Source organism: Rosa chinensis, chromosome 2, assembly GCF_002994745.2.
Source record: "Rosa chinensis cultivar Old Blush chromosome 2, RchiOBHm-V2, whole genome shotgun sequence".
Lineage (NCBI taxonomy): Eukaryota > Viridiplantae > Streptophyta > Magnoliopsida > Rosales > Rosaceae > Rosa > Rosa chinensis.
The window spans coordinates 78654014-78676415 of NC_037089.1; the positions used below are offsets into that span (position 1 = coordinate 78654014).

At 34.5% G+C, this 22402-nt stretch overlaps 1 protein-coding gene and 1 long non-coding RNA gene across 28 annotated transcripts; both read right to left on the reverse strand.

Annotated features, from left to right (window-relative positions):
* Nucleotides 1–3134: 3134 nt before the first annotated feature.
* On the reverse strand, nucleotides 3135–4944 carry LOC112188796 (uncharacterized protein DDB_G0275933). Its single transcript, XM_024328004.2, has 3 exons — nucleotides 4784–4944; nucleotides 4490–4637; nucleotides 3135–3515 (listed from the first exon to the last, which is right to left on the reverse strand). The coding sequence occupies exons 1-3, from the start codon at nucleotides 4836–4838 to the stop codon at nucleotides 3419–3421; spliced, it is 300 nt and encodes a 99-aa protein (XP_024183772.1). The 5' UTR covers nucleotides 4839–4944; the 3' UTR covers nucleotides 3135–3418.
* Nucleotides 4945–6447: 1503 nt separating this feature from the next.
* On the reverse strand, nucleotides 6448–20606 carry LOC112188087. Of its 27 annotated transcripts, none has more exons than XR_005805721.1 (19): nucleotides 20400–20606; nucleotides 19869–20203; nucleotides 19699–19783; nucleotides 17220–17311; nucleotides 17045–17068; nucleotides 16636–16958; nucleotides 16378–16504; nucleotides 15782–15863; nucleotides 13056–13103; nucleotides 11802–11874; nucleotides 11013–11082; nucleotides 10388–10441; nucleotides 10217–10275; nucleotides 9511–9671; nucleotides 8500–8707; nucleotides 8243–8301; nucleotides 8008–8097; nucleotides 7556–7800; nucleotides 6448–7459 (listed from the first exon to the last, which is right to left on the reverse strand). It is a non-coding gene; the product is annotated as an uncharacterized LOC112188087 (long non-coding RNA). The 27 variants fall into 27 exon arrangements; XR_002931293.2 differs by having other exon boundaries at nucleotides 19699–19764; nucleotides 20400–20605; XR_005805726.1 differs by having other exon boundaries at nucleotides 17220–17330; nucleotides 19699–19764; nucleotides 20104–20203; nucleotides 20400–20603.
* Between the last annotated feature and the right edge of the window lie 1796 nt (nucleotides 20607–22402).

Sequence of the window (22402 nt, forward strand, 5' to 3'; positions counted from 1 at the left end):
TGTTCCGGTCTTTGTGGTGTGGATGCTAATGTGATTGCCTTGAAGCTCTTTATATAGAAGATCACAAAGGCCAGCTCTAGCTCATTAGGAAAGAAAGCTTTTTCATTCCTCCTTTTCTTTTTATCTGACAAGTGGACTATGAACTCAGCATATTATGTCATTGCTGATTCTCATGCATGTGAGTTATTTAGTTGACTTTTGGTCACTGAAAATCAGTTATTCATGAGTAATAGTAATACTATATACCAATTTGCTCATCTCTCAGGTTTGTTTAACAGAAATCATGAGAAATTATCACAATGAAACTTGCAGAACCATGGATTGGCCTATCTGCACATCCAGCTGGACTCATGATCAAACAACTGATCCTGAACATCCCATCAATCAGTCATCCCCTCGCGCAAAATTGAAAAAGTGGATTGCAATCAGAAGATAACGAAATTGGAGTCAACAGGCTGCTGGTGGTTTGTGATTTCCATAATTCAAATATTCCTTTGGCAATTTCTTTTTGTGGATTAAATTGAAGCATTATCATTTACCCTTTTTTTTTTCCGAAGTCTAAGAAATATGCATTATCTAATCAATTCATAGAATTATACTCTAATTAAAACTTGTCCAGCATGTGGTTTTGCAAATGCACAGTTGCCTAAAGATTTTGATTTTGGAATGAATATTCTTAAAATTCTAAGGATGCATCATGTAAATGGACAGTCAACTTTATTCTTCAAATATCTTATTATCTTCTCAGTTGCTTTTTGACTCTTCATGCTCAACTTATTCCATCTTGTTTTTATACTCTATTTGTCCATAAATTTCTATCTGCAGCCTCAAAAAAACTGTGTCCTAGATTACTGTACCCTGTACAAGTTGTCCCAAAAGGGGTAAATGGACCAATAGAGCACAAAAATGGAAGGAATAATCAACCATGTGCAAGAAAATTCATGAAATTAGATTTTGTTCTCTGAAAATATTGTACTTGCCTGGGAATATTTGGCTTCGGTCCATATGTTTCTGCACGTCATTATTAATTATTCCACAAAGGTTGAACTACTGCAAAAGAAAAGCCGCTTCTGCCTACAACATCAGTAAGCAATCGAAACTTTTTTTGGTCAGAAACTTCCATGCATGCTGCATGCATGCATGATGCTATGTGCGCTATCTGTAATTTCTTCTTTCTCTTTAGGATAGATATAATTTCTTCTATCTCTTTTGGATAGATGGAAAATTCTAAAATGTGTTAACATATGACATGCATACAATTGCCTTAAAAGTGTTAAAATGAGTCCTCAAAATAGTAATATTAGTCCTCAAAGTGGTAACATGAGTTCTTAAAGTGATAAATTTTCTTAGTTTACCATATGAGTCCTGAAAATAGTAATATTAGTCTTTAAAGTGATTACATGAGTCCTTAGAGGGATAAAAATAGTTGATGTATGAGAAATGTTAACATACCATAGCTTTACCCTAGGATAGATATCTTACTTTTGGCCAATATGAAATGAATTCTGAACTGCATTTTCACAGTCAGGAACTGAGAGAATTCTTTTGAAGGCAGGAGATGAACCTTGTCTTAAAGATGCAGTATTAGGTCGGTTTTACTCGAAATATTTTATACCACACTATGACCACGTTGATAATTGATAAGATTAATTTAAACCTGCAGACAAGATCCCACAGGGAATCCATAATGTATAAGTAATCTAGGATCTTATGTATATAAACCTGTGAGTTGGTGCCTAGTCAGTAGTCATATATATATTGTGCTTGATATAAGTCCCATATATATGCATGAATGTGTGGATAAAGTTACAGATTCTTTCATCCTGAAATCCCCTACAGCCAATTGACATATGCAATAATGCAAATGGGGTACTTGCCATACCATCCATCTTTTTATCTTTATACTATTCTTTTTCGTCTTCTTTTTTGATCGACCACTCCACCATACCAGAAAGCAATGAGCCACGTGCTAGGGGAAGGGCCAAAACCCAGCTGCAAATAAAGGAGCAACATACACTGCAGTACAACACGTGACAGACAGGATGCTTTAAAATTTTGTTCCAGAAAATGCTAATAGTGTTGACATTGATAGTGCCTTACGAAAGAGATAATACAAACACTTAGGTCGATTCTTAATCAATCCCAATCCTCTTGGTCTCACTTGCACTAAGCTCGATCAGCAAATCTTCTTCCAGTAAATCGGAATTGAAGTCCGTTTCCAATCAACAAAACTCTTAGCAATGCTTCGACGATGCAAGCAAAGACAGTTAATAAAATGAATAACCATCACACTGATGATATTTGACATACATAGAGATAGAGCAATTAAATTGTAACAACTCAAAGCACCTATATGAGTGGATAGAGCTAACTAGGACTAAAGAGATGCACCAGTTTCAAATTTTTCAAATTTCAAACAGATTGATTACTAACACGCTGTGCTCTTCGTCCTCCATCTAATCTTCCTCGGGTACCCCATAGTCTTCTGCACTCTATCGTCGAGTTAATTAACCCTAAGCCCTAAGCCTAATTAACCCTAGCTGCCTTCCGCATATTGAGACACGTTCCTGTCACAGAGCTCGGGCAGGGCATGTATTGTCAATATTAAATGGTACAGAGCCTAATGACCATGATTTTACCAGATTAGGGATAATGCTTACGAGGGCCTGACTGTCTGAGTGCAGTTAATTAAACATACTGTTGAATTAGAAACTTCTTAAAAATCTTGCCATTATATTTGTTTCTTTTTCCTGTTTGTTAGGCTTCTGGTGTTTGGTTCAGAAATGCGAGCTGTTTCTGTTAATATGTGACTCAGGGTGCTGGAGCTTTTGAAGTTGCAGCCAGAAAATTTCATAAGTGAAGTCGAGAAAACTGTGAGCATCTTGTGTAGAATACATCTGGTTTGGCTGAAAGATTATAGAGTTTTCAATTTCCTACCGGATTTTGCTTTCAACGTGATGGAAGAGATTTAGGGTTGCTAGTGTACCAATAGAAAGTTTGAATTGCTATTACTCTGATACTCTCTAGTATGAGTTGCTTGAAATCAACTTAGCATGGAAAAAGAAATTTCACTATCAATCCAATCTTGAACCAAGGTCATCACAGAGATGAAAATAGCAACGTGCAAAAGAATAAGTTTCAAACGTTCCCAAAAGACCAAATTTTAGATTCCTTAATTCCATATTTTGATTCCAACTACACAGTATTGGCCAGTTCAATCCTCCAACATGGAAATGACTTGTCTATCGCTGAAAAATCTCACCAGCCTGGACAACAATTGCACCACAGGGGGAATCAAAATAACATATTTAGTTGAAATATGAACCAGTGGTGAATTAAATGCTACATAACCACTTTCAGGAAAACATTAAAAATTGTTGCTTAACAACAAACCCTGCACTACATGTTTCGTCCATGCTTAGATAGCAGATGGATTTAGACTTCTGGTAGATTCCTTCTGCTGTTGTTGAAGCATGTAATCTTTTTTCATTTGCTCCAAGACATCATCATTAGTGCTGCAATAATCAAAACACTGCCATTATACACATATCCATAATCACACAGAAAACCTAGTATTTCAAGTAATCATGTGAGGTTCTAATTTCATGTGACCCTGAGTAGATATTTCTGACAATTGGCTTCCTCTCAGACAATCTGTTTCTCTTACTCAAAGACTATAAAAAAGGTGACGAACTGGTGTCAACGACAGCATGCCCGTATCCCTGCCAGCACCATCATTCCCTAAGCACGAAGTAAGGATGAAGTTGCCCTGGCATTACCATTCAACTCTCCGATGAGAAGCTTGTCTTCTCCTTCACATTCTCTCAAGAAAATGCAATAAAAAGATGAGATACTATCTCATCTGTTATAAATATATATCTCTCTCTCTCTAGCTACAATTCAACCCCAAAAACAAAAATTGAAATCCTGGGTTGCTACAAATGGCATGAGAAGCTGCCATTGATGAGTCATGTGCTTCTGATGACACTAACACTTCAAAAGAAAAAATTCAAGGAACCATAAGGGAAACTATTGCATACAATGATACAACTCAAAGAGGCCACATTTAGTTCCAGAAAACACCGAGAAATGCCACCATATATATCCGATTCCCAAAACTCGGGCTTTTTGAATTAAGGTACTATCTAAACCCTAAAAGTCACTCTACAGATTGAAAGCCAACTGTTGTTGATCGACTACAAAACTAGTAGCACAACACTAATAATGAATGCAATTGATCAATCCAAAAACTCGGCCCTAAAGTAGATCATGCACTAATAGACTTGGGTTCTATCTTAATTTCTCAATACCACTCTAAAATTAGTAGCATCACACCAAAATCAACAAACTCATCACTATCTAGTCTCGTTTAAAACTTTAAATAGACCATTCTAATAATACAAGTCCCTGTTTACACATAACAAAACTAAAAATCCTTTCTTTGGGTGATGAATGAATGATGAGAGCGAAAAGGAGGAACTGGGCTTACAATTGGTGAAGGCAATTGTTCAATTCCTTAGCTTCTTGGCGACACTGCCAAACAACGGAGATGGTTCTCCCAGTAGAGCACTCTGCATATTTGGAAGCGTAATCCTTACACTCCTTCATAGCCTTCTGCTTCATTTTGCTCCTCAGCGCTGAGATTAACAGTGATTTACATACAAAATCATAGACTTTTCTTCAGCAAATGGAACAATTTATGTATTTTGAGCCGAGCATATGAAAAAAGTAGTTGCAGAGTTGTGAGCCCTAGAAAAAGAGAGTTTGGGGTTTTGGATATTACCTTCTTCTACCTTCTTCTTCACGTGATTCTCACGTGCTTCCTGTATGTAACCCATTGAAGGATCTCAGGCGACTTTTCTTCAGTAACCTTGTCGCTGAGCAGAGAGGACTGACTACTGAGGCGAGACTGAGGAGGAGAAGGTAAAATAGTGGCCAGGTCTAAATGGATTTGGGCTCTTTGTGGGCTTTAAACCCCTCTTTGTAATGGGCGTTTTCAGTTTTACCTACTAGGGTAGAACATTTGACTGAAAATTGCAGTAACCTCTTTTTTTTGGTTTTTGTTTTTGTTTTGTTTAACAGGGTGAGGTAGCAAGTCAACTCGGTTATGTTTGCCAGTTAACACACAATCAGTCAGTAGTCCGATCGAGATTTACGAGGGTATCCCAATAAAACAAAATTAATCCCCCGCCGGAAGCGCACAAACAGTAACATCTTTTAGTAAGAAAAAAAAAAAACAAAAACAAAAAACAGAAGTTGAAAAGATTAATGCAAATCACTTGGCATGTGGCAAGAAGAAACATCATCACTAGGACGAAGACAAATACAAATAATCTATCTATGTATCATACAAAAAAAAAAGAAAGAGAAATATAACCTACATTTATATGTTAAAACACAACACTTTGTTTTTATTTTTATGAAGGGTCAAAAGATGTCTTAATCCTATTGAATTTTATTAGAGTAAAAACAGAATGAGACATGAAACCTAACTCCTCGAATAAAAAGAAACGGAGTGACCAAATAGATACTAGTCCCTAACATCCAAATTAAATATGGTGGTACATACTAAGATGAAGACAAATACAAACAATTAGATATGTATCATACAAAAAGATAAAAGAGAAATATACGATCAAACAACAAAGGATTCTAAGAGAGAACCCTAGCCCTTAGGGTTTCGTGCACAACGGCGGTTGTGACCGATTGCATCCAGCGCCGGCCTCAGCTGGGTGAGAAGGTTATTGGAGGTGGATCTGTTCATGTGGTTTAGTGTTTGTGGTGTACGTGCGGTGTAGGTTGCGATGCGTCAGCGGGAGCTCGACGTCGGTGGTCTAGGTCGCTCTCGGATTACAACGATTTAGTGGCTTCCGGCGACTTGGAACCAAGTTGAGAGACGACTGACCTGGGGAAGGTGGCATCGGCGATCTGATTGGACCTTTCCGAATTAGTTCTGGCCGTGATTAATTAGTGGGAGCTTAATTTCTTCTGACCCGGCGAGTTGTAGAAGAGAGATAGCGGTACTTGCAGGTTTCTGGCTTGATGAAATGTGGAAAGGCCGACCACCAGAAAGCTTAGCAGTGGCGGCGATGACTTGGCAGGAGGCGCAGGGATTTCATCTCCCTGCTAGCTCAGGTTTTTCTTGGGCCTGGGCTTGGGACTTGTCTTTTGGGCTTGGTCTCAGGTTTTGGGCCATTGGGTTTTTAACCTAGGTGCTTTATTTATACTAGAATAGACGCCCGCGCTCTGCCGCGGGTTTTGGAGGTTTAGGTAAGATAAAAAAAGGAAGGAAATACTATAAAATACTATAGGTAAGGGTTATAAGGAAAAATTTACAAACAATTGTGGAAGATTCATTGTGGGGAAGACATTTTAAGTCCGAGCAATGGTACCCGCGCTTTGCTGCGGGGATTTGTTGTTGGTAATAATTTACAATAATGAAAGATATAATTGAAAATGACTTTATTATTGATCAAACTGATAAAATACCATATATTACATCAATTGCAGTAGTATTTTTGTGAAGAGACACAAATTGTTCCCAATTGAATTGCTCTAGAAAGTACTTCAATATCATCTGATTCCTCCAAGCCTTTGATTTCCATTACCACATTGTTCTGTGATAGAATATGTATCCCTCTAGACAATCAGCTTTCTGTTTTAGCCGTGCAACAATTGCATCCAGCGACATTAGCAGTACCTCACCTGGAGGTGACTCGGAACTCCCTCTTGAATTCAATTTTCTTATCAGTCAGACTTGATTTGGCAAACTAAAGTCAGTAACTGCTCTCTCTTCCGCAAATGGATATTCCTTTACAAAGTACTTTGCAGCTAAGAAGAAGCCTCCGCTTAATGTCTCGATGTATCAACTTTGGTGCAATGGCGTTGTGTAAATAAGCAAGAATGCGAAAAAGTATATCTTGTGACTCGTTGAATAAGAAGAACACGTTGGCATCAAAGGCAAATAGAGATACCCATGGTGACAGATACCTCCATGAAGTTACTGCTCCAAGTTTCCATTGTTGACATACATGCAGTATATCTGAGATAAACAAACCTTGCGATACTGCACTTTGCCTCGGGTAGTATAAATGCATTCTAGTCATATAACAATTGTAAATTGCTTTTTTCCTAACTGAACTAACAACCAACAAAAATCAAACGAAAAGGATTCAAATAAGAAACCAACCCAAAATCAGAAAAGAACATTCACAGGTTAAGTATTCTGCATCACTTCTAAACGCATTCTGTGTCACATTCTCACTCTTTTCAATCGATCCAATCGTTCATAGGTGAAAATTTTCAAGTTAGGCACCTTCTTTTCCAAGCTCTTTAAAACCTCTTATAGTGTTTTGCAATCTAGTAGCTCTTCTTGATTGTGTGTAGACAGTTTCATTGAAACTGGTTCATCACACTCACTGTCCAATTCACCACCAAGGCAAGGAAGAAATATCCTTTCCTGATCAATGAAAGCAGTGGAGATTAGTATTCATCATGGCACTACATTTGACTTCAATATAGAGGAAATTAATATTAGCACAATTAAGTGTGGTACCTCAACGTGTGTTGGGGTTGGGTATTCAATCATTGATTCAAGTAGTTGAGAAGCTACAAATACTTGATTGTTTAGCTGCCCACACACTTGAATTATTTTCTCTTGGACCATTGGAATCTGTTTGAGTGGGATTTCAACTCCAAGATCAATCCGAGCAATCATGACTCCATAGAAAGCTTCAATGATTTTTTCCTGTTTGTGAATGGCTTCGAAGCTCTCAATTTTCACCAAAACTCTTAATAGATCTGCAAACAATCCCAATAGATAAAATCAATTTTATATAAATAGAAAGCATAGATCTTTCAAGATTAAAGAAAGCTATACATTAGCTGCTACATAATAGAAAGCAAAGGCGTATTCCCCAAAAAAAAAAAAATTATAGAATTTTTTCTCCCTCTTCTCCTCTATGCAAAAATATGATACCAAGTATAAGCTGATTTGTTATACCACACCTTCATTCTTAACAACTCATGGTCTTGGACAGGAAGGGAAGATCTCCACCAGGGTATAACCCCCTTCAACTGTGATGATAGCAGCTTGGACTGCAGGGAAATTATTTAAACCTTTTTAAATGTATGCACTTAAGTCTCATGGGCTTTAAACATACTACTCAAAACAAATTGAAATAAATCCACCAAAAGAGACAATCAATATTCAGTACATTAGATAATAGTGTTAGAACAAAACCTCATTGTTAATTTCATATATTGGCAATCAGATCACTCCAGCTCTACCAATTCGTCAAACTGCATAAAAATTAGAGAACAAAAGAACAATAATTTTTTAGTATAGTAATTGACCAAACTGATGCAGCAGCTTTCTTTACATGCATAAATGATATACTATTACCTCAGTAGTAGGAAAAGAGTTAGATGTGTTATTACTAAAAGATAAATTTGTGCTGCTTAGACTTAAAATTGCAATGATAAGCATAGACTTTTTACCTCATCAAGATCAGTTAATCTTCTCTCCAAAGTAGAAGTATTCTTGTTTAGCCCTAACCTTTGAAATTCAGGTTCAAGTTCTGCCTCTATTTTACTCATCGAATCTGAACTTATACGAACCCTACCATCATACTTGGTTCATTTTCTGTTCAGGAGATTTGTTCTAATTCGAATATCAATAACAATCATCCTGTGATCCTCTGGTGTGCTGTTCCAAACAATAACCTCTTAACATAAAAAATATATATAAAATATAATAAAAAAATATATAGGAAAGCTGATAATGAATTTGAAAAGCATTTAGCCAACGTTTCCTTTAAAATATATATGAAGCCACAGCTGTGATTCTTTATACTGGAAGATACGTATCTATGTGATTACATACCACTATCCATTTCCTGCCCTACAATATTCCCGGAACTGTTGGCATTCAGATGATATACTGAATACAAAATATACTGACATTCTTTTTGAATAATGATAAATGCATAATGCCTCTTATAGAAAGCTTAGATACTGGTATATTGTCTATCGCTATCACTTGTAAATTTAGGGGTAGGTTTGTTTACTCAAAATCTAATGAAATGAAATCGAAAAAATTCAGGAAATTATTTCTGGGAAGCAAAACTCACAATAGATGAATTTATAATAAATTATACAACAGAAAGTTCAAGTATAAATATTAATAACCATATTTTCATATGATTTCCATTTTTGACATGTACAGACTAACATGTTGGATCTAGTATCTATTTTTCTGTTTCGTAAGTAAATAGATCAAATCTATACAAACTAATCCGAAAGTAACAAACCCAAAAGATTTTGAAACAGCTAAACATAAAATCTATCAAATCCATCAATTTTTATAATATTTGAAACAACTAAACTCTGTGTTTCAATGCAATTAAAAACAGAAACGTAAATTAATCACAAATTCAGAAATAGAAATTTAAGAAAGAAAGAACTCACAACTCACAAATTAAAAAGCAAATTGGCTTAGAGACAACTAACCTCATACTCAGATGATGAGGTGACAATCTCCTTTTGTGAATATCAGCTATCTCTCTCTCTCTCTGTCTTTGTGCAAAGCAAAGCAAACAATCACAGCAAATCTCTCTATTTCTGTGTGGATCGTTCTTGATAAGTGATCGAATTGAAATGGATCAAAATACCTGAAAATATAACCAAAGACAGCACAGCTTAGTGGAAGTTGAAACATGAAGCTAGATAACTGAATTTTTATTTTTTATGATGTAAGACGTCCAATCGATGTACAATTAAGCTAAACGCATAAGAATTCAGTCAGTATCTAAGCTATCAGTATCATTATTGCCTTCACTTCAAATTAAATGTCAAAAAATTACATCCACTGAAAAGACAATAGGAAAATGGACAGCCATATACTGGTAACCCCAAAATCATGTAGCTAAAGCTTGTCCCAATCTCCAGTTTCTCTTTCTAAAGCACCAACACAAACAAAACAAAACAAAAGAAATAACGATACTCTATAATATTTGAAACAACTACACTCTTTGTTTCAATGCAATTAAAAAGAGAAACATAAATTAATTCCCCACATTAATTGATCAACCAAAACAGAAATAAGATGAGTTAAAAGAGAAACATAAATTAATCACAAATTCAGATATAGAAATTAAAAAAAGAAAGAACTCACAACTCACAAATTAAAAAGTAAATTGGCTCAGAGACAACTAACCTCGTACTGAGATGATGTCAGTATCTCCTTTTCTGAATATCAGTTATCTCTCTCTCTCTCTGTCTTTGTGCAAAGGAAAGCAAACAATCACAGCCAATCTCTATTTATCTGTTTAGCCAACACAAACAAAACAAAAGGCGCCAGCAAGAAATATAAAACAAAATGCCTCACCCTTGATTTTAAACTCTAGACGTTTGACAGTTTAGCTGCTGTTCCGTTTTAAACCTGCAGAAAAGAGGCCGGTCAGCTACAACCTTTGGTACTTTGTAATACAATTGGGGTATACTGTCTTTTACGTACATAAATAAATTAAAGTATTTTGTGAATTAAACAGAAAAGAATGAATCAGTGGTATCATTGCAAATTTAAAGAGGAGATCCAATTAAATGTGCTGCTATCTAAATATGAAAAGAGAAGAAAAGACGAAAAGAAAAAAAAAGAGAAGAATGAATGTTCGGATATACATAACACAAAAGAAGGCTTAATTAACAAACTGCAAGCGAAGTTCTTTCATACTCGGCTTAAGAACACAAAGGAAGAAAACCAAAACAATCAAAATGTTCAATGAAGATAAAGAAGTTTGGCACTTAAAAAGCCTGTCAACTCACAACTGAACTGGCTATTTTATTTGTTTATGTGATGGTCCATAATTCCATATTCCAGCTGATGATGTAAATTCCAATATTAAATAACAAAGATATCTATTACAGACATTAATAAAACATAAGAATAGTTTCACAAAAAAAAAAGAAAAACAAAAATCAAAACAGAGGCAGTATAAAATAAAAATTAATACCTTTCAATTGATACGGTTCTGTCAATAAAGAAACTCTGGTTTGCAACTGGACTGGAACGTGAATGTCAACCTATTTGCAAAGTTTGGAAACAGTTAGTTTGGAAACAGTTAGTTTGGAACCATGGTCAGCACCAATACAAACCATATTAACATTTATAAAGTAGAAGTAAACATGGAATAAAAAACTGAGACATAAGAAAAATCCAAAACACGATTAGCATCAATACAAACCGTATTAACATTTACCAAATCTATACCATGAATACAAACCATACTAACATTTATAAAGTAGAAGTAAACATGGAATAAAAAACTGAGACATAAGAACAATCCAAAACATGATTAGCATCAATACAAACCGTATTAACATTTATCAAATCTATACCATGAATACAAACCATATTAACAATTCCAAAACCAAAAACAAACTAAGGTGAAGTACAAAATAAAAATTGAACTCTACTAAAGATAAATAAAAATGGGTTGGTTCCCTGAATGAAAATTTTAACAGAACATGGGTATTCATTACCAAAAGCTTAAATCTTGTCCTCCTTTCTGCCTTTTTTTTCCCTTTCGAAAAAAGAAGAAAGAATTAAAAAACTCTCTATATTATAGATTGGAAATGTAGCAACGAACAAACATATAAGCCAATGAAAAAAACAAACATTGTAAACAGAAACAAATCAAACCAAATCGAAAGTCAAAACATCAAGAAGTAAAGGAATACGTAGCATGCATCAACCATCAAAGCCCCCATAAACAGAAAAATGAACTACTGATAAATTTTACCTGCAGTCAACCGTGATGTCGATTCAATGTCTGCGGAATCCCTAATCGTTGCCTCAGTTTTCCTACAGCAGACCTGCATAAATAGACAAATAAGAGATGTTATAACAATTATCAATTGTTTATTGGCTCCAATCAAGATTGTTGAAATAAACATGGTGTTTTAAGGCAAGGACTGCTGAAAAAGCATTCCTACACTTATTTCTACATTTTGGGAGTGTGGTGTAGAAGTCGAATTGTTAATTAGAAAGCTGACATTTTAATTTCCAAAATTTTGAATGTTAACTATCTTTGTTCCACACCAACATACAGCAACGAACAACTTTCTAAAGTAAAAGGACCATAAGCATTTTCAGGGATTAATAATAATTATCAAAAGCTACTTAAAGTCTGATTGTATAACACGACGAAATCAAAACCTTAATGTCGAGTACTTGTTTTGATAAGACCACAGTAACAATATCAATAACATCAACAAATACTAATTCTTTGAATTAATACTGATATGCATTTGGGGTTCTTGTTTCCAGAGAAGAATACACATATGCAGAATTTAAAGAATGATATCGCAGAAACAGGTGATCAATGTTTGAACTTCTGACTTAAAATCACACGAAATTAGTAACTTTATGGATCAAAGGCAAGCATCAAAAAACTTAAACCATCAGAAGCTAATCTTAAACTTGATAAGACAAACAGTGAGAACATCTTATTGAAGCTTGCATAAATTTCCTGAGTAATAAAAAAGAAACAAATGTGATTCCAGATTGAAGAACCAAAAATCAACTATATTCATATGGAAAAACAATAGAAAAACGCTCAATTCATTGTCTAATGAAAGGCACATAACAGGTGTAAAAAAACTTACAAATTTTATGAATATGAATTTATTGCAGATCAATTTTAAGGTGTTAAAAAATAAAATAAAAAACTGCTTAAGATCAAAATACTAACAGAATTTGGCAGAGAACTAATACAAATCCAAAGGCAATCAACGTTAATTAAGTATATGCATTTGTAAAATTGAGTTTAACATTAGACAAAGAGAGTGAATACAGTTGAAACCAACTTAAATGGTTGGTTTTGATAAGCAAGAGATGTTTTTTAAATCCATTTGAAAATCATAACAGCAATTTGAACAGACCAGGCCAATCAGAAGTATCAATTCTTTATTACCAAAACTATTGAAAAGAGTGATTTCTAATATCTAAAGCACACTAACTACATTTTGTATATAAAGAATTTGAAAATCTATACCTCAATGCAAGACAACTGAAGAATCTGCCTGCAAACTGTTCCTAAATTCTGCAAAATACAGTGGCAACAATCAAAGAATTTAATAATACCATCGGTATACACACTATAAACTAAGTGGAAAAATTATCTAATATAATTTTACAGTGTATACCTGAATAACAATAAAAAAGCAAGATAACACTGATCGATAGACAAAGGAACAGCAGCAGCAAAACGATGCTAAGATTCTTTTGCATAAAATTTGAAGAAGCCAAATAAAACAACAATGAAACATTGAAATTAATTGTTAAACTACAAACACTAATTTCAATACAAAGTTTCTGTATGCGAAAAAAAGAGAGAGTCAGTTTTGATATCAGAGGCCAGACATATAGAAATATTTGATTCATTTATTGTTCAGACTATATGAACATCAAAATTTTAGTTTGATCTTACAATTTATGATCAGTTTCCTTCTATACTCAATACATTGCCTATACTTACTTTCAATCTATGATGGATATTAATTTTGACCACAGGTTGGATGCTAAGGGTACTGCAGAGTGGGCTGTAGACATCTGTACTATTGCCTAAACTTACATAGTAACATAACTGCATTTTACTAAATGAACTAAAGCAATGGACAATATGACAGATAAGGATGAAATTTCAAAAAATGCTCATTATAGCGTCAGTTTCAGAATCATCAACTCCCATGCCTGATTTTATAATCAGTTTATAAAACTTATCTCACAATTTATAATCAATTTCCTTCTATACTTAATAATTCATTGACTGATACAAATTGTGATAGACGACAATTGTAATCATTGACAGAGAAAAAGGGAAACTCAAATGGAACTAATTCAGATTGGATCAACAAAATGCGGAGGACACCAAAATGATTTAGCAGTGGGTGCCTATTTTAATATATTGGAGTCGACTAATACTATTTCGTAAAGAGTTTGAATATGCACAGTTGATCAATTCTGTTTAGGATAAATGCAGAAACTAAGCCTTAATGGGTGTGTAAAGGTATAGCTGCCAAACAAAAGAAAACAATTCATACTATGATTGTCCTATCCAAATTGATATACAAAATCATATCTAACTTTGTTAAATTGCAGACACAAAAACAAACTCGCATTATTTGGGAATTCTGTACTTCAGTGCTTTCTAAATCAATTGCTAAATTCATAATTATGCTCTAGATCCAATTCCTGGGTGACTGCCTTTGCCTAAACATCTTACCTCTTAAAGGAGCTATCTCCCTCACTCTCCACAGCCTACCTTAGGAAGTATATAAGAAAGTCAAATTATGGACCACTTCTTCAACTGCAGTTAATTGCGAATGAAAGCTTTTTTTATAGTAGAATGTACGATTAAGAGAAAAAGAGATCATAATAATGATAAAAAATTAGAAAAGAAAATCAAACAAAGATAGGAGATTAGAAGAAGGCACACTTGGTCTTCCCATACGATGCAGGGTCCCTCTTAGAATTAAAATTTTTATTTATATTAGTTGCTCAATTGAAATAAACTCAATAAATCCCTTTAAAGACAACACCATCATTCGTTCAAAGATGCAGGTGTCCCTCTTAGAATTAAAATCTTTATTTTTATTAGTTGCTGAACTGAACTAAACTCAATAAATCCCTTTAAAGACAACAACATTCTTTTTCTTCCAGTAAAACCTGATCACCCAAAAACAGTAACACCTCTTTTCACTATTCTTCTACTTATTTTTATTATAAATTTTCTCTTATTGATAACTCTTTCTTTGTCATCTTCACAGTTATATATAAAACTCACACAACAATATACCAAAGAGACTTTTCATTTTCCAATAAAAAACTTTCATAATTAGTTGCATATTTTTTATTTCAGATCTTCCTTGTTTGGTGATTTGCTGCCATGGATTGAAATATTTCAGCTCAAGAAAGCAACCACAATATCTTAAAAGCTGCGCTGAGAGGTATACCCCAAAATTGAAATAGGGCGAAGGGAATTGATAGACCACACACACATCCATACCCTAGGGTATGCAGCTCATAGGCAAGTATAATTCAAAAAACAACTATAGTCATGCATAACATGCAAGAAAACAAAAGACTCAGACCTCAAATTGCACCAAATTCAAAGACAATACTTCCCACGTTTGAAATTTTTACAAAGATTTGTTTACAACCATCCCAGAATCAAAGCCTAATAATAGTGAATAGTCCATGGAGAAATTTAACCATTCCTTAGATACTAAGGTCTTTTTTCACTTAATCGAAGCATGTAGTAAACACCCGAAGTAGCCACTATAATAGCAATTTGAAAACTAACAAAATCGTTTACACAAACGACCTTTAAAATCAAAAGCATAGATGGTGACTCATTTTCAACCAGATTGGTTAACATTGATTGCTATTGATTTTCAAATGCCTAATGTTTAAAACACTAATTAATATCTGAAGTTGCCATAAAATTTAGACTGAGCAAATTATACCTAAAGCTTTAAAATTAGATTATCGAATCAGATTGGTTAACATCGATTGGCATTGACTGTCATATATCTACTATTTAAAACAGTAATGTCTAAAGCTGCCATAAAATTTAGACTAAGCAACTTATGTCTAAAGCTTTAAAATTAGATTACAATTGGAAAGCTTTGAAGTTATATATCTGGCACTATAATTAGGAATATGAATATATCATTATCACAAAATTGGGAATTATATTAATATAGCAGAGGAGTTTACCTAAGCCCTGACCAAGTTATGACCAGAAACTTCGATTGAAAGAAATGTGCTAAAGCCTTGGGAAGTATCTGATGATAAAATTCTGTGGGAATTAAAGACACAGTTAGATTGGCTTTAAGGAGAAACTAAGGCATAAGAATGCCAATATAAATAGGATTACAAATCAAACACAAAAACAAATCAAAGAAGCAATTAAGAGCAGTTTACTGAAAACCAATGGCGTTTAACAGTTGCTTAGCTTTATTGAACCACCCGCACAACTCAATAACACAGGAAAAAAAAGAAAGGAAGGTAAAACCAAACCCAAAGGCCAAAACCAACTAACCCAACAACCAAGAATCAAAATCTTCTTTCTGTTCTCATATCAAAACTAACATCAAAATCATACACTAACAAATAAAATACATTTACTTTTATCCAAATAAGCCTAACTTTCAGTCAGTAAGAAGAACTGAATGATGATTCCCCTTTCTGGGTAGCTAAATGATAACACCTATCTCCTTTCCTCTACTCTTACCCAAAACCACCATCCCCCTCAAAAACAAAAGAAGAAAAAATCCAACAACAAAAATCACAGAACGATTCAAACCACATACCTTTGCAACCGGTTTTTTCTTTCCACTCTCTTTTTTCGCTTTTTTCGATCCCAGACCCAATAGATCTTCTCTTTTCCTCTCTTCTATCCCTCTTTGCAGACCCGATAGATCTCCTCCTTTCCTCTTTCTTACAAATGTAACAATCAGAAACAATTATCCTCCATAAACAATTTCTAAAAATAACCCAAAACTATCATCCCCCTCAAAAACAAAAAAAAATCCAACAACAAAAACCAAAGAAGGATTCAGACCACATACCTTGCAATAGATCTTCTCCTCTCTCTTCTTTCGCCTGGACAGAACTGAAATTGTTTGTAAGCCACTGAATCGCAGCCCGATCGTTATCCAAGACTGAGAAATGCAAGGACGAAAATGACCCGATCGTTATACCTGTCCAACGCTGACAAAAGGAAGGACAAAAACGACTTTTCCGCCAACCTGATATTCTCCTTGAACAGTGAGGACAAACAGGTTTTTCGCTTCTTAGCAATAGTGTAACAGTGTTATTCACCCTTTATATATAGAACAATTTTGTTCTAGCAATCTTTTTCCTCTTCTGTGCCTGATATCTGATGCCATAACTACATTGAAAACCAAGGGAATTAAAATCAAAAATGACTTGAAACCACTTTTATAATCAAACCTCAATCCAAAACATTACAACAACCTGAGTGCACACTGTCCCAAAGCTCTGCAAAATTAACATAAAGGAAAAACTAATTACAAAATACAACATAGTTACTCAAACATACATAGTTATATAATGTATTTTGCACAAAAAACACACACAATGAAAGCAAACAAAGCCGCTAATTGAGCAAACAAAAATTCAAAGTTCATACCTGAATAAGAATGAAAGATGCAGACAACGTGAAACAGTAGAGACCAAGGAATAGTGGCAGCCCAATGATGTTTAGACTCTTTTGCATAAATTCTGTAAAAAGCAAACATAACTGTAACATACTTATCAAATTAATTATATAACTACAGAAAACAATACCAATACCATATTTGTTAAACCAAACCAAAAACAAAAGAAAAAAAAAGTACAAAAAAAAAGGAAAATTTTTTTTCTTACAACAACAAATTCTTATTTCAATTTGATAAAAGTACGTAAACAACCACGCTCATATAGTTAGGCTTTAAATATTCATTGTTGCATTATTTGAACTTTTATAGAATTGCAAGGACCTAGGAAAAAAAAAGAAGAAAACTAAGTTCAGCAGCCAAATTGGATTCATTTCAACTGTTGGTACTCTTCAAAGCTAACCATGGAGTTTAGAATTAGGAGACCAGACCAAAAGTCTGTGAAGATCCACTTTAAAAAAAAATAAAAAGAAAAACAAAGAACTTTTTCCTAATAAAGCAAAAAAAAAAAAAAAAAAATCTGGATAACTTTTTCATTTTTGTCCTTGCTCTTCTCTGTGTATCCAAATGATTGGAGTTGACATGCTCATTAGATCTACATTCGTGATTACTCACTGTTTTTTCAACAATCTGGATAACTCTTCTATTTTTGGGTCCGTTCTGGTTTGAATTTTAGTTTTCAGTTGGAAGAAATAAGTCCATATTGCACAAAAAAATCGCAATTACATGGGTAATAGCATCTAATATGTTGATGTAAGAATATATAATTTTCAAAGATCGAGGCTTTGGTATCTCAGTTAGGCTGAAGGAGTCATCTTTATTATCCTCACCAACCCAAAACACTGTCTCATACTACCATACACATACAAAGTCCAAATCCCAGTGAAGAACATATAAGAATTCATTTACAAAGCTGCAGTACACAGAAAATCATAAAATAGTAAATATTACACACACACACACACCCCACTATATGTATACATGTATCAGTATGAGTATATATATATATATATATATGTCACTATATGTAAGGCATCTATATCTATATATATGTATGCTCCTGGTGAAATTATAATACACATATATCTATATCACTAAATGTATATATGAGTATAAATACATATAGTATATATATGGTTGCCTATATCTATATATATGTTGGGCATCCCATGCATCTCAAACATCACAATTCACAACTCATCAAACTTCTCTCTCTCTCTCTCTCTTCAGGACTCTCTCTCACTTCATCAGCAACCGGTTTCAGATCGGCCGGTAAGTCCACACCAGCCATCATATATTATATTCACAGAGCTTTTCAGTACTACCCATCTCTGATCTCCAGTAACATTTCTGGTCATTACAGAGAGATTTTGGGTAGGATCGAGTTCAAAAGGGTGGTTCAAATGTAGACATGATCAAGAGCTTTAGTCATATATATAGTACTTAAACCCCATCTGAGTTTGCAATTAGCTTATTATCTTCGATCTTCCCCAATCTTTCTGGTACTAATTAAAAGCTCATATGGGTGGTCAAAACATCCATATATGATCAAGAGCCTTGAAGATATATGTATATAAATACACACGTAGTTATTACTTACAGATGTTCTTAAGGTTGTTCAAGGTTTCTGAATCAGTGTACTAATTTCACCTCATTTCATATGCAGTACTATAGAGAGAAAGGTTTCTTATCGTACAACTAAAAAGAGAGACGTGCAGGATTAAGTTGAACATATAAGAATTCATATAAAAAGCTGCAGCACACAGAAAATAGTATATATTATACACACACACCCCCCACTATATGTATTCATGTATCAGTATAAGAGTATAAATATATATATATATATATATATATATATATACAGTCCGGCTACACTAAGGATGTCCTTAGTTTTTCTTAGGTACGAATTTCCGGTTTTCACCCACTTTCCGATCAAATTTTCACATCTTAACCGTTCAGTTTTTAGGTCCTAATGTATAGATCACCTCTGCAAAATTTCAGCCAAATTGGTGATCATTAAGGCATCCAAAACTGCAAATTACAACAATGTAAACAAACGGTTCCGGTTCGACAGATTCGGTTCGTTCGTATAAATTGCAGTTTTGGACGCCTTAACGATCACCAAATTGGCTGAAATTTTGCAGAGTTGATCCATACATTAGGACCTAAAAACTGAACGGTTAAGATGTGAAAATGTGATCGGAAAGTGGGTGAAAATAGTAAATCCGTTCCATAAGAAAAACTAAAGACATCCTTACCTGAGAAAATCCTTATATATATATATATATATCGCTATATGTAATGCATCTATATCTATATATATGTATGGTCCTGGTGAAATTATAATACACATATATCTATATCACTAAATGTATATATGAGTATGAATTAAGGAATACATATACAAAGAGTACAGCACACAAAAAGAGATGGGAATTATAGGCAACCAACCTGAGAAAGATGATTGGAATGTCAACAGCAGCTTGACAATTGACAACAGCTCAAATGCTACCTAATCTGCATACAATAAATCCAACTGATAGAATGAAAACACAAAGCTAAATGACTATATATATTATTCGTAAAGTTTATCTAATCCCATATATTACAGACTAACATACCCAAAAACTAAGCCATCCCATGAACCTCTGATTACAGAAATAATTAGTTGCTCCGATCTTTAACAATAATAGTTGCTCATATTGTTCACCAAAAAAAAAAAAAAACTCAGAGAACTGAGCTGCGAGGAGCGAGGTTGAGAACATGAGGCATTAGAGAGAGAGAGTTGAGAGCTTCAGTTATTATTTTGCAACTACAATAAGAGTATAATCACTTGTGGCTGCCAGGAGATTTTACCAAACATATACCCAAATCAAACACACATCTCTTCCAAAACCCAGTAACCTCTTCGACCAAATTCTTCAATCTCTCCACTTCTTTATCCTACCCCAACAATCTACCATCAAAATCAAAAACCTTACATCAAATCGAAAAGAATAGACCCTACAACTTAGAATCAACTTCAATCAACCAAGAAAACCCCCAATTCAATCAACCAACAAAAGTATCACCCCCCTCAAAAACATCTAACAAAAGAAGAAAAAAATCAAACAACAAACAACACAGACCGATTCAAACCACAAATCCAATACCTTGCAACCGGTCTTTTCTTTCTTCTCTCTTCTTTCCAGAGCTCACACATCTCCTGCTTTCGCCTCTTATATTCCTCTTTTCTCTCTGCTCTCTTCTTTCGCTTTTGTTGATCTTGATGGTCTTTTCCTTCTTCTCTCTTATTTCCAGAGCTCACAGTTCTTCTCCTTTCTCCTCTTCTATGCCTCTTTTCTCTCTGCTCTCTTCTTTGGGTTTTGTTGATGTTGATGTAAAGCCACCGAATACCAACCCCGAGTCCCCGATCATTTGGATACACAGGGAAGATCAAGGACAAAAATGACTTTTCCGCCTTCTTGATATTATCCTGGAACAGTGAGGACAAATAGGGCTTTTCCGCCCCTTATAAGAAACAGTAAAACAGTATTTTTCATCCTTTATATATAGAAAAATTTTGGTCTATGATAGTAGAAGCTTCTCTAAAAGCTTTTGTAGAAGTATCTTGCTCTCTCGTACGACAATGACGTGCTTGGCGTAGTAGGGTTAGATAGAGTAGTTTGCCTACAAGGCTAGTTAATTTTGTTAGCATAGACTACTCAAAGCTTACGTTGCCTATTTAGAGTAGTCTATCTTGTACTATCCTTTGGCCATGATCAAAATTTGTGAACTCTTTACCTTAAAGAAAATATAAAGAGAAATACACCGCACAATAATATTTTTGAACTCAACACCTTGATTTTATTTTTATGAATAGAGGATAAATTGGAAGAGATTATCAAACTTGTATTTTATTTTATTAAAGAAAAAGAGATAGGGACATGAAACCTAACCACTCGAAAAGAAAAATGGAGTGACTAAAATGATACTACTTCCTAACATTAAAAAAAATAAAATAAAGAAGACAAATTCAACCAATAAAGTAAAACTAACGGAACTCAACGCCTTGTTCTAGTTCAATTTTGTTCAATTTTTTTCTGAAAAAAAAAAAACCTCGCCAGGCTAGTAAATTCCAAGCTGCACCATGATCTTTGGGGTTATGTCATTTAGGAACCGGTGTCGGCCACCACGGGAGCACTGTCAATGGGAAAATGTAACCAGTGCCATTGAGTTGGTAAATTCGGACATCGGGCGCATGACACATCACTGACCACTTTCTTGTACGAATGTTGTATCTCAAAAATTCACTACCACTATGTCCGTGTGTATGCATGCACAAGATATTCTCGTCATTCGGATCAAAAAACCGGTCTGCACAGAACCTCATCATGTCTTGGTGTGCATCAATCATTTCTCTATCCAGTGAATACGTCTTGCGTTTCAAAAACAATTTGCCAGATCTATCGAGAGCTCTCTCATCTTGTTCTTCTTTCAGCTCCCACACAGGAAGAATACATGAAATGAGGTCGAATCCGCCGATGAATCTTAGACGCCCTCCGCACGTGCCTACACACTCGATCTTAGAGCTCTCCCCACCAAACTCAAACTCAATGATACGACCTTTATAACGTTCAATAGTATCATCACCATCGCTACTACTGTTGATCCTGAAAGGATCAAACCCAACGAAATTGTTGTAGTCAGAGTTCCAATAATACAACATTCCATTGTAAGGATAGGTAACAATATTCATATGACAAGAAGATACTTTTTGTCTTAATGAGATAATTGACCTTCTCCATTCACCAGTTTCGGAGGAAAAGATTTCTACTTCTAATTTGGAGGAATTTTCTTTATCTTTTGGATGAAATCTCACAACTTTGCACCTACTCCCAGAATTGGCAAGATCACATATGAATCCAACAGTCACGTGACCGTACTGATCATGGGCGCGAAGAGGTCGTGGGAGAGCAACACATTGAAATGTGTATGGATTGCAGATGTAGTAATACTCATACGCTTTTTTTAAGGGAGCATCATCATCAACATCAACATGAAGATCCCGACACAAAACCAAGTCATTATATGTTGCTAACACCATTGGTTTTTCTTTCAAATGATAGCTTCTCATGAGGTTTTTAAACAGTGGAGCTAAAGGCTTGGACGAAAC

Excerpts from the sequence above, each read along its gene's own strand:
- LOC112188796 (XM_024328004.2), bottom strand. The coding sequence starts at position 4,838 with ATGGGTTACATACAGGAAGCACGTGAGAATCACGTGAAGAAGAAGGTA. Across the intron at positions 4,638-4,783 it reads GAAGAAGAAGGTAGAAGAAG|CGCTGAGGAGCAAAATGAAG; the intron begins GTAATATCCAAA and ends TGTTAATCTCAG. Across the intron at positions 3,516-4,489 it reads AACAATTGCCTTCACCAATT|CACTAATGATGATGTCTTGG; the intron begins GTAAGCCCAGTT and ends TGATTATTGCAG.